Source organism: Argentina silus, assembly GCF_951799395.1.
Source record: "Argentina silus genome assembly, chromosome: 1".
NCBI lineage: Eukaryota > Metazoa > Chordata > Actinopteri > Argentiniformes > Argentinidae > Argentina > Argentina silus.
This window is the reverse complement of record NC_139655.1, coordinates 37,470,182-37,485,628: the sequence shown is the minus strand read 5'-3', so window position 1 is coordinate 37,485,628 and position 15,447 is coordinate 37,470,182. Positions and strand designations below refer to the sequence as shown.

The following is a 15,447-nucleotide window of genomic DNA, read 5'->3' as shown; positions in this document are numbered from 1 at the left end:
TACAGACTCATATGGAGTCTGCCTCCAAGCCCTTCACTAGACTTTTAAAAGCTCCACCCGGGATCAGATCCTCAATTTGTAAGTCAGTCTGTAAGTGGTTCCAAGTTACAGGGGCGGCGAACCTAAAGGCCTGCTTCTCAAGTTCAGTGCAAACCTTAGGGACGTTAAGTAAAAGTGTGTCGCTCAAACGCAAACAGTAATTACTAGTTTTGAGCGAGATATACCCACCAAGATAAGAGGGGAGCAGACCAAGGATAGACTTATATATAAAGATGTACCCGTGAGTTAGCCTGTGAAAGGCCAATGAAGGCCACTGAACTCTGGCATAAAGGGTGCAATGGTGAGTGAGAGCTTTGCAGTCTGTAACAAACCTCAGAGCCCTGTGATACACGGTGTCCAGGCGTTGCAAGCATGCCAATATGCAAGGGTGCAAGGGTGCCAATATTTTTGGCCATGACTGCATGTTATGAGCAACCAAATGTTTGCTAATGCCTTTCCCTGACAGCTTACCCTAACTTTAATCACTTACAGTGAATGCGTAACCTTAACCACTCAAAGTGAATGCCTGAAACTGCCTCACCGCCACGCAAGACGTAATTCACGTAACTCTCACTTAAAGTATCTTCAGTTTTTGACCTATCTTACAGCACCACACATGGTCGACGCTGGTATAGCTAGATAATACGTGCGCATACAACCTATTCTTTGGTCCTCAGAAGCAGTCCCTCAGTACATTTTCCATTGGAGACTATACTATATACTGCCAATTTGTAATATCGCCCATTGGTTTATACAGTGCTGCTTGAAAGTTTGTGAACCCTACAGGGATGGTCATTATTTTTGTAGAAAATATTAAAATGAACTTATAAAATCTTTATCAAAACCCCAATTCTTAATAAAGACATTCCAAATAAAGGACACAAACAAAAGAATATGATATATTTTCATTGTTTGTTTAACGAAAGTGGTTTATTTAAGAAGAACACATTTTTTCATGTGTGCAAATATATGTGAACCTCTTCAGTCAATAGCTTGTGGCACCTCCATTAGCAGCGATAACTTGGAGTAAACGTCTCGTATAGCCTCTAATCAGTCTCTGACATCTGTTTTGAGGGATTTTTGTCCACTCCACCTTACAGACCTCAGCCAATTAAGTGAGGTTTGAGGGGTGTCTGGCATGAACTGCCTGCTTCAGGTCCTGCCACAGCATCTCGATTAGATTTTGGCCAATCCAAAACACAAATCTTCTTTCTCCTGACCATTCTTTGGTAGATTTGCTTGAATGCTTTGGGTCGTTGTCTTGTTGGAAGACCCATTTTCAGCCCAGGTTTAGCTCCTTGACTGATAGCTTGACGTTCTGTTCAAGAATCTCCTGGTATACCTCAGAATTCATGGTTCCCTTAATGATGTGGAGTCGTCCAGGTCCAGAGGAGGAAAAGCAGCCCCAGATCTTGACTTTTCCGCCACAATGACTGTTGGGATAAGGTTCTTTTGGTGGTAGGCATTGTTGGGTTTTCACCAAACTTAGTGGTTTTGATTGTGACCAAAAAGGTCAATTTTTGACTCATCTGTCCAGAGAATGGACTTCCAGAAACCTTCAGACTTGTCCAGGTGGTCTCTGGCAAAGTTAGGATGGGCAGTTTGGTTCTTTTTTGACAGCAGAAGCTTCTTCCTAGCAACCCTCCCATGAATGGCATTTCGATTCAGTGTTCTTCTTATTGTTGAAGCATGCACAGTTACCTGAGATGCAGCAAGGGAGGTCTGCAAATCTCTAGATGTTATGTTTAGGTTGGTTTTTACCTGATTTATTATTTTTCTTGTGGCTCTTGGGGATATTTTGGAAGGGTGTGCACTTCTAGGCTGAGTTGCTGTCATGTTAAATGCTCTCCATTTGTAAATTATGGAGCTCAAATCTTTTTATAGCCTTCCCCAGACTGATGTGCTCTCACTACCCTCTTCCTGATGTCCTCTGAGATCTCCTTTCCTCTCAGCATGGTGTGTTTTGCATTCACCTGTATGGGTAACACAAAACTGACCAGGTTTCTTATCTCTATTTCTGGCCCAAACTCTTTCCTAAAAATCTCTCCTTTGATTGGTTCATTTGGTACCCAATTATTTACCCACCTGATTCTACTTACCTACTTGATTTAACCAATGCAACTAGGGGTTCACTTATTTTTGCACCTGCAATAATTTCTTTATAATTTTGTTTTCTACTACACACATGATTTCCTCTAAAACAACATATGGAATGAGTAAATATAAACCTGTTATGTCAGATAAGAAAGACTGGTTCTGATTAAATAAAGATTTCATGGTAAAAAATAAAAAGATCTATAATTGCACAAGGGGTTCACATACTTTCAAGCAGCATGACCGATGCAAGCAATTCTAGAGTGACAGCTGCACTCAGTAGTACCTGAGATAACTACTGATAGACATGTTGTTTTCTAAACCGGTCTATTATGCACTCATTTTGGCACATTGGCACAGAATTATTATGGTTCTCTGAGGAAGGATTTAATGAAAACAGTCTCTTTGTAGATATTGAACTTCAACTCCATTGAAATGTTTGCCACTGTTATGGGGAATAAGTAATGAAGGCTTGCCTCAGTTTATTGACTTTATAACGGAGAAGAATTTAGTTATGTAAAGAAATGTGTATCACTGTGTATACGTGTGTCAGAAAGTGTTTGCGTGTGCATGAGCATGTTCTTGTGAGTGCACTGAGTTCACATACTGTAGGCTCTTATGTTTTAACATAGATAATACATGTACTGCATACATACTTGTGTGTGTGTGTGTGTGCGTGCGTGCGTGAGTGAGTGTCCACAGTATGTCATGCTTGCTCTAATGACCTGTATTTGAACCCTTCTAACCCTTCTAATACAAATAGTGTTAAATTATGCAGTATTCACAGTAATGCTAGCCCATGGTAGCTTGGTGAATGCAGTCTGATCCATGCTGTGCAGCGGTAGCAGGAGTGTGCTCTGCACTGTACCTGATCCATAATTCACAGAGAGGGACGCGGCTACGTACGCTAGCCAGGCTTAATGAAGCAGTAAATCTGCCTGTGACTCATGTTATCTGAGCGTTTTGTGCCATTTCAGCTCAGCGCTAGAGGCCAAGTTCCTCTCAGCCCCCCGCCAGCGACACACTGGCAGGCTGCTGGGATGGTGAGCCAGGAGCACTCACAAAGACAAGCTTAGCTCTTATTTAGAATTCATTTTATCCTTATTTTTAGTTCAGTCCAGAGACATCATAGACGATGTACTGTTGTGTCTCACATTGAATTTCACAAAATATGAAATAGCACATTTGACACGACACCACAATGGCACATTGAACGCCACACATCGGGTTGTATATGTAACAGTCTGGAGCGACGTAGGATTGTTCAGAAAGTAAGAGGAGGATCGAGAAGGAAGACTAGGAAAGACATGAAGTACTTACTGTATTTGTGAGGACAGATAGTCCTTAGAGAGATAATGAATGCATGGCATCAAATGAAAAGCCCAACTCATACTGGATCACACAGTTCAACTGAAGTGAACTCTTGTATACTGTCCATGATACATTCCTGGAGAGATGTCCTGCCATCACAGCAGAAACAACACCTCAAGTTTTTCTCTAGTGGTAAACACCGTACTGTCGACACCCCTGTCAGTTTGCCTATGAGTCATTGGCTTCTATTCATGTACAGTTGACAGAAGTTTAGAGCTCAGATGCCGGTGTGACGATGTCGTCTGTCTATTGGCCCTCCGCAAACAAAACCCATGAGTGACTTACTTAGTGAAGTCAGAGGGTTAAACTGATCTATCAGTACCTTGTTGTCTCAGTGCAGAGAGAGAGCCACTCTGGCACACAGTGGTATTTGATTCCCTTGTTTGCGGTGTGTGGGATTAAGTGTGCGCTTCATCAAAAGGCCATCGATTAGAGGATAGGACAGCTTGTCTTTCTGATTTAACATGATTCCTCTTCCACCCCCTGCCCCTCTTCACCCCCTACCCCTCTTCACCCCCTACCCCTCTTCACCCCCTGCTCCTCTTCCACCCCTGCTCCTCTTATCATCTTCCATCTCCTCCTCCCTCCTTCCATCTCCTCCTCCCTCCTTCTATCTTCTTCCACTCTGTAAGGATGGCTACCATTTTGCTGCAGGATAATCATTCAAAAGGTCATTGGGGCAGTACGTCTCTGTCTCTCCCTCATTTGTCTGTATGAACTGTATCACTCTTCCTCATCATCACATGTCTCCTCTCTCTGTCTCTATCTCTCTCGCCCTTCATCTCTCTCCCTTTCTCCATTCTTTGTCCCTTTACGCTATTGCTATTGAGTTGTTCACCTTGTATTTCTGAACAATGCTGTAGTCTGAGCACATTCTCTCTCTCTCTCTCTCTCTCTTTCTCTCTCTCTCTCTCTCTCTCTCTCTTTCTTTCTCTTTTTCTCTTTCTTTCTTTCTTTCTTTCTTTCTTTCTAAATGGCATATATATATATATATATCTTCCTCTGACATTTTCTCTCGCTTAATAATTTCCTTTGGAGTGGTTGTCTTTCTGTTGTCTCTCTGGTCACTCTGGTCACTCTGTCTCCCTGGTAACATCACTCTGTCTCCCTGGTCACTCTGTCTCCCTGGTAACACCACTCTGTCTCCCTGGTCACTCTGTCTCCCTGGTAACATCACTCTGTCTCCCTGGTAACATCACTCTCCAGTCACCAGCTGCTCTTCTCACCCCATATGGACCCTCCTGACACCTTCAGAAACACAAACACTCCTCAATGTCATACTGGCCTTGGGCAAAAAACGCATCCTTGCATCCTCTACTTCCTTCCAATCTCTGATCTAACAGAATTGGATCGATGGAATCAATCCAACCACGTACAACCATTTATTACTTCCAGGATGGAATGAGAACGAGGGATGCATTTTCCCTGTTACACTGCAAACTTCCTTCCACGCTTAAAAAAAATACGACCAAACCACCTCTGTGAGCCAGCGCGTTCCCACCTCGTGACTCTGCGACATGCGACCGGGCCTCCGCTCGGCCACGTGGTGACGGAAGGTTGTGACACATCCCGAACACCTGACACGGGAAAACAAGATGAGACAGATCCCCACCAGGCCCATTGATGTGATTCCACAGCTTAATGTCCAGGCTGTAAGCAGAGATGTATAATTAACCACAACATGCTTCATACTAAACAGTGTAATCTGGATCAAACATCTCCTGTGCCAACTAGAGCAGATTGAGCTAAACAGGAGGAGGGGGAGCCAGCGGTACAGTACATGGGCTGGTCTACACGTTCTCTTCATGTCCCTTTAGGGCTGGCAGAGTATACAGTAACATATATTGGTTTAGAGTTTGGATGTATTATATTGTATCATGAGGATGTTAGTGGGTCCAGCAGGGGTGTGTTGTTGTTGTTGTTGAATGTCCATTGTAACAGATGGACTGATAAACGTTGTATTGTTGTTTGATGTTGTTGTTGTCTTTATGGGCCTACGGAGACGCCCCCAGTCATCTCCCATCCCTCCCCTACAGGCAAACAGACATGCCCTCCGGAGAAGTTTGACTGCGGAGGCTCCACCAACAAGTGTGTCTCGTTGTCGTGGCGATGCGACGGAGAGAGGGACTGCGAGAACGGGGCGGACGAGGAGGACTGCGCTGCCGGTGAGTGTGACGGACAGCTGTCAATCATCACCCTGCATGCTGTGGGAGCTGAGACAGAGGACCCCGCCTACAGTGAACGTCGTCTTAGGGTTGAGACTGCTGCACCGCGACAGACCAAAAAAATAATATCACACATTGATATGATTTGAGATTCCCATTTCCTTCTCGTATGGCAGCTTTTCTACCCGTGCTTATCTTCCACAGACCAAAGATATGACAGCAATATGAAACACAATATGACACAATAGGAAACATATTGGAACTCATGTCTCATATGTTTTGCAGGGAGATACGACAGTATAAAAGTCGGTTCTTCCGAGAAAGTGTAACTTTGATGTGAAGTCAACTTGGATATGGTGCGTCAGCAGCTTCTCCCACGACTTATCACCACGGCAGCCAGATTCTCTCTCTCTCTCCCACCCATCAAACACGGCATCACCTCCCCCCCCACCCAATCAGACGTCTCCGTCACGCGCTCCGCCACCCCCCCCCCCCCCCCCCCCTCTGTGACTACCCCTGCCCTACTTACCAAGCGCCGTGAAGAATCGGCTTCTCCTTTTCTCCCTCACTCCCTCACTCCTGCACGTCAAGAAAGAGGGTTGGAGGCGACAGAACAGCAGGAGGCGAGATGTTTGGACTTTGAAGATTTTGCACAGAGGCACGTGCGGAAGCTTCACTCTTATTTTCCTCCGATGGAGAAAGAGACGAGAAAAGACGTGTGTGTGTGTGTGTGTGTGTGTGTGTGTGTGTGTGTGTGTGTTTTGTATTTTATCCGAAAAATCCACAGTCATATTTTTCACAGCGCGTTTCCTTTAACTTGGAAAACAAATACAAACCTGAACATGAATTTACAGAGCAAAGAGAGAGAATTACCGTTGGTTGAATCGTACTACGCCATCCCGATCACGCCTCGTGACTTTTGTCCTGGTTCCTCCCTGTCTCAAAGTGGCTCCCAGTGCTGGAGTAAGTTGATACCTAATACCTTCTGAGCTGGTAGAGCTTTTCAGCCCACATCCATAGAGATCCAATCGTTTTCTCATTCTAATATCTGTATTGATGCCCCAGTCTAAGCCTCTCAGCAATGACATCAGGGCAGGGGCCACTTCCCCAGGAGGTGAACCACTGTAGAGCAGGGAGGGACAGAGTCATCTTACCCATTAGATGAACCACTGTAGAGCAGAGACAGGGTCATCTAACCCTGAAGATGAACCACTGTAGACCATGGAGGGACAGAGTCATCTTACCCTGCAAGAGGCAGTGTGTGCACAGGCCAGCCAAGCAGCAACACACACATTCAACTTCTCAAAGCATCACATTTGGCTCTTGTAAAGAATACGATAAGATTCATCTGTAGAATCAGGTGTGATGATCGCGGAGCCTGGTGGAGGTAGAAATCAGAGGCCGGGCTCATTGTAACGCACGGAACTGAATGACGAACGGTATCAAACAAGTGCAGTCAAGGGCACCATCTGTGGTCACGTGTGGTCAAGGTAGGGTATAGACTTGACTATGAAAAGTAAACGGCCTAAACCCTGAATGGAACCTGACAGCTTGGCGGGGGACCGCAGTCATATTTCACCTGAGCTTGCCGGGCCGATAATTGATTTCCTGCCGGCACATACGTGTGTGTGTGTCAGATGCGCCTGTGTTATATCGCTCTAATTATGAGCGGCCGAAAGGGTTCAGATCTTTTAATTTGCAGAAATTGAGTGCTGGGAGCGGGGAGGGAGCTGGAATTACCCCTCAGCCCCGATTATGTCTCAGCGCATCTGTTCTGCTGCCTGACTCGACACTCAGAGACTCGGCAGTGGGAGGATTCACTTCAGACAACCTGAACCGGGCTGGAGGTTGTCATTCAGGCTGAGAAGGTTCATTCATAATGACGCAAACAAATACACAACACGTGCCCTCTTTATGCAAGTGCATGCGCAGCCACTCAATAGGCCCACTTGAGTAAAGTGCGTGTGTGTGTGTGTGTGTGTGTGCGTGTGTGCGTGTGTGTACAAGCGTGCGTGTACAATGATATGTAGACATATTCAAAACAAAGACATATTCTTGTTTTGAATATGTAGACATAATCAAAAACAAAGACATATTCGCAAAAAGGCAGTCTGTAGGAGAATACAGAGCTTGCACACACACACCCACACACACACACACACACACACACACACACACACACACACACACACACACACACACACACACATTCTGTCGAGGGGTTTGGGGGCTGGTGCACACAGGGTTCATATGTGGGTAGTCTAATACTAATACTTGTAGAAACATAAAAGCCTGTTCTTTGTTTTGATTTGTTGCGACACATATTGGTTTTTCTACACCCTCCGTTTACCCAGAGTGCTCGAAAGAATACCAAGTCCCAAAGTGGACGGGCCAGAGCTTAATCCCCATTTAGATCCCCTGTTCACACCAGGGACCCTGGAGACCGGTTTCCCTTGAAGACACACTACAACCCCAAGTCACCCAGAACCCTCCCGGTCCTAGCAGAATTGATGGAACTTAAAAAAGAAAATGTGGTCCAGGCGTTGTGCTAATTGAGTCATCCACATGTTGAATTATACATTAAGTAGAATCCAGCTCTCTCCAGAGCTCCTGATTAACGCTACGTTTAAGCTGCTGCATCCCCCTAAAGAAAGTGTAGCTCCTTCACAGTCATGTGGACTAATGCGTGCGTGCGTGTGTGTGCATGCGTGTGTGTGCGTGCGTGTGTGTGTGTGTGTGGGTATGTGTGTGTGCGGGTATGTGTGTGTGCACTGACTAGGCTCTCAGGCGCTGTTAGGAGTGCGCCTGTCTGCTGGGATCAGGGCCAGGCCAGGTTAGTGTGTGTGGATGCTGTATGACAGACAAATCAGGGTCTTCTCCTTCTCCTGTCGTGTGTGTGTGTGTGTGTACGTGCGTGCGTGAGTGTGTGAGTGCGTGAGTGAGTGTGTGTGTGAGTGCATGAGTGAATGTGTGTGTGAGTGTGAGTGCACGCGTTTGTGTGTGTGTGAGTGTGTGTGTGAGTGTATGTGTGTGTGCGTGCGTGAGTGAGTGAGTGTGAGTGAGTGCGTGTGTGTGCGTGCGCGCGTGTGTGTGCGCACTTTATACATATTTTAATCCACCAGATGTACTCTGAGTCCAATGAGGTCCCCGTAGTGAAATTGAACCCGGCAGACTCTTGTGTCCCAGTGGTGATGCTACTAAAACCAAAGTTTGCTTTCCACACAGTTCCCTTAAGCCTCCAACAGAACAAACAGTCGGATCCCACGTGAGCCATTTCCTCTCCTCTTTATGCTACTAATGACAAAAGATAAAAAAAATGATGTCAGGGCTGCCCTATATGCTTGGAACGTAATTTTTTCTCCTCTCTCAAGTCCTTGGTTTATCTCCTGTGTGAGCATTGCCGCTGGCCCTGTCCCCCCGTCCCCCGTCCCCCCCCATGTGATTTTTCTGGCAGCTCGTTTGAGGTCAATACTCATATCACCATAAAAGCAAACTCCCTCTTCTATTATCCTCCTCCTCATTGTCGTCGTCCTCCTCCTCTCCCTGTTCCTGGTCCGTTACGGGAGTGTGTTGTGTGTCGATGTGTGTGTTGTGTGTCGATGTGTGTGTGTGTGGCGTTGGCAGAAAAGGTCAGTGTTGACTTGCTCCCAGGTGCAGAAGGGCGGCCTGTCTAAACCGAAGACGGTGTGACCTTCCTTTAGAACGGGCCCTCGGTGGGGAGCTCTCTCTCTCTCTCTCTCTCTCTCTCTCTCTTTCTTTCTCTTTTTTTCTCTCTCTCTCTGTCTCTCTCTTTCTCTTTTTCTCTCTCTCTCACTCTCTCTCTCCTCCTCTCTCTTTCTCTCTCTCCTCTCTCTCTCTATCCCTCTTTATCTCTCTCACTCTCTCTCTCTCTCTCTCTCTCTCCGTCTCTCTCTCTCTCTCTCTATCCCCCTCTCTCTCTCACTCTCTCTCTCTCTCTATCCCCCCCTCTCTCTGTCTCTCTCTCTCTCTCTCTCTCTCTCTCTCAGGGTCTAATGTGACAGAGGAGTGACCGTTCATCCCTTTCTCCTCTACCTTACAGGCAGCGGTTGCCGGCGGCAACCGTCTCCCCGCATCAGAGCCTGTCCTCTCCAGGAGAGAGAGAGAGAGAGAGAGAGAGAGAGAACTGGGTCACACCACCCCACTCTGATTGGTCGGCTCAGAGGATGTCACATGACCATCGGATCCTCTCCAGCTCCTAACTAATAAGACCATGTAAACCTGCAGTAACACCAAGCCAGGATACCGCGCTTTTAAACCCTTCTACTCAAGTGGAATGAAGTCGTCCCCCCCCTTCCCCCCACACACACACACCCAAAACACATCAAAAATAGCACTAATGTACTAATGGCTCCTCCCATGTGTAATGCGCGTGTTTATCAACTCTCCTTAATAATTGATGATGGATTAGTAGTAAGCGAGGGTGCAGTCTGTACGCAGCGGGTGGCGTGCGTGTGTTTGTGTCCATAACGCGAGACGTATTCAAACAGAACACGGTCTTCATACTGATGAAGATGAAGAGATAGCGAAGCAGAATGTAAAATGGTTCTATTTATTTATAACTTTTTTTTTGGGGGGGGGGGGGGGGGGGGGTAGTTCTGTGGAGCGAATATGGTGCGTGATAATCCTCTATTGCCCTACTGTAGAAAATTAATTCATTAAGAGCTGCTATGTGTAATGGGAAATGCATGGTGCATTTATCGAGCATATGGTATAATAAGCAGGATGATGGTGATGGCCTGTTCCCACGTTTGCTTGGCTCATTCTGACCTGTTTGGCTTTTCTGCTCTGTAAATGGTGATTCTAATCTCCCTACACGCCCCCCTCTAATTCACAACCTCATATTCACACAGTGTCATAATGTTGACTGATTTAGAAAAAAATCTGCAAACCATGTTGATTCAACCCTCTGCTGGGCTTCTCTATGGATGATATGAGCTTCCAAAGGTCCCCATCCTGACTGTACCGCAGATTGAATTTGTACAAATTCATTTCCACTCCCCGCGGAGAGAGACGTCCTCTGTTTCAGATGCTGTTACAAAGCCATTCATGTTCCCCGGGAAGAGTGGTAATAATGAAACATCTCCAATTTACACCCTCGCTTCAAAATCCTCTTTCATTTGCATAGTGCAAATGGCATTCTTCACAGAAAGCTTCAGAGAGCAAAGTGAACGAGACCAGGAGAGAGGCAGGGACAGACCCCTGCGGTCACGAGGAATATCAAAGCTCTGCTCTCAGTGGGAGGTTTTCTCCGGTGAGGCTGACAGTGGGAGGATCACTGGCTTGTGTACTCAGACAGAGAGAGACAGAGAGAGGGAGAGAGAGACAGAGAATGGGAGAGAGAGACAGAGAGAGGGAGAGAGAGACAGAGAAAGGGAGAGAGAGACAGAGAGAGGGAGAGAGAGACAGAGAGAGGGAGAGAGAGACAGAGAAAGGGAGAGAGAGACAGAGAATGGGAGAGAGAGACAGAGAGAGGGAGAGAGAGACAGAGAAAGGGAGAGAAAGGGAGAGAGAGACAGAGAAAGGGAGAGAGAGACAGATTCTCTCTCTCTCTTTCCTCCCCTGCTCTGGGTACCCTTTTATTGATCTGTTTGTTTAATGTGGGTTTTTATATGATGTATAGTGTGTTGAGAGCATTGAAAATGCAATTTAAAACAAAATAAATAAACTCTCTCTCCCTCTCTCTCTCTCTCTCTCTGCTCAGAGGATGTAACACCAATATCATCTCTCCTATCAGTTGATATCCTTGTTTATTTGCGACTGGTTGCTGGCATCATACCAAATACCAATCCAATCCATCGATCTGTCTCTGTTTCCCTGCCCTTCTCCCTCTCTCCATCCCCGCTCTCTCTCTCTCTCTCTCTCTCTCTCTCTCTCTCTCTCTCTCCATCCCCGCTCTCTCTCTCTTTGTCTCTCTCAGTGCTTTGAGGTGGGCCTTAACCGTAGGGTATCGCATACCACAACATGTGTACAACACACTGTGATCTCTTCATCATTCTTCATATCGAGATCTACCTCTGACGAGATGTAACATCTAGTAACATCTCCCCCTCTGTCCCTCCCCCCCCCCCCCCCTCCTCCCCTCCCCCCAGACGCCAAGGCCTGCCCCAAAGGGGAGTTCCAGTGCGCCAACCGCAAGTGCCTGGCGCCCGTCTACGTGTGCGACGGCGACGACGACTGCGGCGACGCCAGCGACGAGCTCAAGTGCTCGGCCCCCCCGTCCTGCGGCCCCCACCAGTTCCCCTGCAACACCTCCGAGTGCGTCCCCCTCATGTGGAGCTGCGACGGGGACCCCGACTGCCCCGACGCATCGGACGAGTGGCCCGAGCGCTGCGGGGGGGACCGGGGGGCCCTCCCCCCCCACCCCCACCGCCCCTACCCCTACCCTCCTCCGGCCCCCCGCAGGGCCAACTGCACGGCCGGGGAGTTCCGCTGCTCCAATGGGGAGTGTGTGCGTCTGACCTGGAAGTGTGACGGAGACCCCGACTGCAAGGACAAGTCGGACGAGGCTGACTGTCGTACGTTGGTTGAACCTCACACTGGGTTCTTTCTCTGTCTCTCTCTCTCTCTCTCTCTCTCTCTCTCTCTGTCTCTCTCTCTCTCTCTCTCTCTCTGACTCTCTCTCTCTGACTCTCTCTGACTCTCTCTCTCTGACTCTCTCTCTCTGACTCTCTCTCTGTCTCTCTCTCTCTCTCTCTCTCTCTCTCTCTCTCTCTCTCTCTCTCTCTGACTCTCTCTCTCACGCAAGGGGGTGTCACTGTCGGTTATGTTCACACACGCACTCACACACACCACACACATACGCAGTCACACACAATCATACTCACACATACTCACACAAACATACACGCACTCACACGCACACGCACACGCACACAGGTTTTCATTTAGAACGCTGTTGGGAGTCCACACACACTCCCGACTCCCGACCTGAGTAGACATCTGGTTCGGGGTGGCGACTCGATGCCCTTGGTCTTAGTCTTTACCGCTGGCGCATTCAGGAGCGAGCTCCTTTGTCAGAGCGCTCTAGCAGCACCAGCAGCCTAATCACAGTCAGTCACCACCTAATGCTCACTTCTCCTCTGTCTGGCTGGCTGTCTTGTCTGTCTACCGTTCTGTCTGTCTGTCTACCTTTCTATCTGTCTGTCTGTCTACCGTTCTGTCTGTCTGTCTACCTTTCTATCTGTCTGTCTGTCTGTCTGCCTGTCTGTCTGTCTGTCTACCTTTCTGTCTGTCTGTCTACCTTTCTATCTGTCTGTCTGTCTGTCTGTCTGTCTGTCTGTCTACCTTTCTGTCTGCCTGTCTGTCTGTCTGTCTACCTTTCTGTCTGTCTGTCTGTCTACCTTTCTATCTGTCTGTCTGCTTGTCTATCTGTCTGTCTGTCCACCGTTCTGTCTGTCTGTCTACCTCTCTGTCTGCCTGTCTGTCTGTCAGCCTACCTCTCTTTCCACCTGTCTCTCTCTATCTGTCTGTCTGTCTGTGTGTCTGTCTGCCTGTCTGTCTGTCCACCTGTATCTCTCTCTCTGTGTCTGTCTGTCTGTCTGTCTGTCTCCCTCTCTCCTGACCAGACACTCAAACCAGCGTGTTAGTTTACCTCTCTACACACACTGAACCGCTGGCGCGTGTCCGTCCGTTTGTGTGAGGAGGGGAAGAACGTATCTCCGCGGAAACAAACACACATTTTCTTCCACCTCTGCTGTGTCACTTTTGTCACAGAGCACATTTTCATTCCGCCGTGCCCAGAAACAATTTGTCATCCGCAGTTTTGTCTTTGGTGGAGAAGAGGGGGGGGGGGACATTTATTTACAATAATAAACACCCCCAGAAAGCCAGAAAGCCAGAAAGCCCACATAGTTCCGCTGTTCATTATCAAGTTGTATGGTACACACATCACACACCACCTCCACCACCTCTCTCTCTCTCCACGCTGTCATAGACACACGAGTTAGCAGCCGCCATTGATGTCATTTCAGCCAATCGGAGGCTCGCGTCGCCCCAGAGAGACTCCGGGAGAGACACACGGAAGAGCGAGTGTCCAGAGGTTGCTAGGCAACCCGTGAATGTCCTTGAGTGGTTTTTTAGGTTTTTAAAAAAAAAAAAAAATTATAAAAGCCCTTGAATAACAGCGAGAGGCTTGGTTTGGCAAGAGAATTCTGATGGAATGGGATGAACTGTGGCAGTGGCACTCTGGCTCATAGGAAGCTGGTGATACGATGGTGTGTTCAATACATGAGGATCAGCCCTACACTGAACACACACATCCAGCAGGGCATAACATGCGCTTTTTGGTCTACCAGCCTTCTCCTCTGGTGGAGGAGAAGGTTCACACACATCCACATTTGTATCTTTTAAACCCAACATTAAGGCGAATATCACCAAAAAAAGAAACGCTCGCGTGACTTCTGGCGCCTTGAAAATGACTCCCTGCACAGAACAAACCTCCTGTAGACCTTAACGTTCACGCCTGCCCCTGTCAAAATACATATCCAGATTTTCCCCTGCATGTTTTCTATCTCACGCGGTGGTGTGTGAGTCGCTGTCTCTTGTGCTGTGGCGTGCTGTCGAATTAGACTGTTCTGCTTTATTAGAGGTTGTAACCAGAGACGTGGTTGTAACTAAGAGAGCTCAGAGACTCTCTGAGGGGGGGGGGGGGGGGGGGGGGGGGGGGTTGTTTGAAAGTCAGGAGAAGCGTGAGGGAGATGGCAGCGGTTACGGTCGCGTTGTCACAAATCAACGGTGACCATAATTGCGGATCGCACGCATACAATTTGCGAACCTTTGTTGGCTCCCTGCCAAAGTGCCTGGTAAGACGTACAGATTTAGCCGCCAGTGGCAAGGTCTACCCGCGTTTGGCGGGTGGCGGGGGTTGTGTGTGTGTGTCTCTGTGTATGACAGTGAGTCTCTGTCTCTGGGTGTCTCTGTGTGTGTGTGTGTGTGTCTGTGTGTATGACAGTGTGTGTCTGTGTGTGTGTGTGTCAGTGTATCACAGTGTGTCTGTGTGTGTGTCTCTCTGTGTGCGTGTGTCTGTGTGTGTGTGTGTGTGTGTGTCTGTGTATCACAGTGTGTCTGTGTGTGTGTGTCTCTGTGTGTGTGTCTGTGTGTGTGTGTGTGTGTGTCTCTGTGTATGACAGTGTGTCTCTGTGTGTGTGTGTGTGTCTGTGTGTAAGACAGTGTTTCTCTGTGTGTCTGGGTGTGTGTCTCTGTGTGTGTGTGTGTGTGTGTGTGTCTGTGTGTAAGACAGTGTGTCTCTGTGTGTCTGGGTGTGTGTCTGTGTGTGTGTGTGTGTGTGTGTGTGTGTGTGTGTGTGTGTGTGTGTGTGTCTGTGTGTAAGACAGTGTGTGTCTGTGTGTCTGGGTGTGTGTCTCTCTGCAGAGCGTCAGTAGGTTATTAGTCCTAATCAGATCCTAGCTCTCAGATTGATCTCCCAGATGGGGAGCCATGCTCTGTCTGTCTGTCTGTCTGTCTGTCTGTCTGTCTGTCTGTCTGTCTGTCTGTCTGTGGCGGTACTGCGGCTGTCCTGTTCACCTCCTCATAACGCTATATCATATCCTCCATTTCCCGGGTCTCTATATTGCTTTTTAGCGTGATTTGGAAGGGAGTTTCATAAGCGTGTGTTCTCACCCCGAGGCGCTGATGAAAGGATATTAATGGTGAACGGGGGTGGATATTGAATCCAGTCATTTATCCCGGCACCACAGGTTAACTGCTTCCCCTCCAGGCAGCTCTCACGCCCACGAGGGATTGATTATGATGGTGTGTG

The 15,447-nt window shown here is 47.8% G+C and overlaps 1 protein-coding gene across 1 annotated transcript in view; it reads left to right on the top strand.

The window, feature by feature from the left end:
* LOC310820212 (low-density lipoprotein receptor-related protein 8-like) overlaps positions 1-15,447 on the top strand; it is a gene marked incomplete at both ends in the record, with an annotated part of 68,769 nt that overhangs the window by 30,699 nt on the left and 22,623 nt on the right. The window contains 2 exons of the mRNA XM_083691793.1: positions 5,541-5,669; positions 11,780-12,205. Of these exons, the coding sequence (XP_083547919.1) occupies positions 5,541-5,669; positions 11,780-12,205 (555 nt within the window). The remainder of the gene's footprint in view (positions 1-5,540; positions 5,670-11,779; positions 12,206-15,447) is intronic.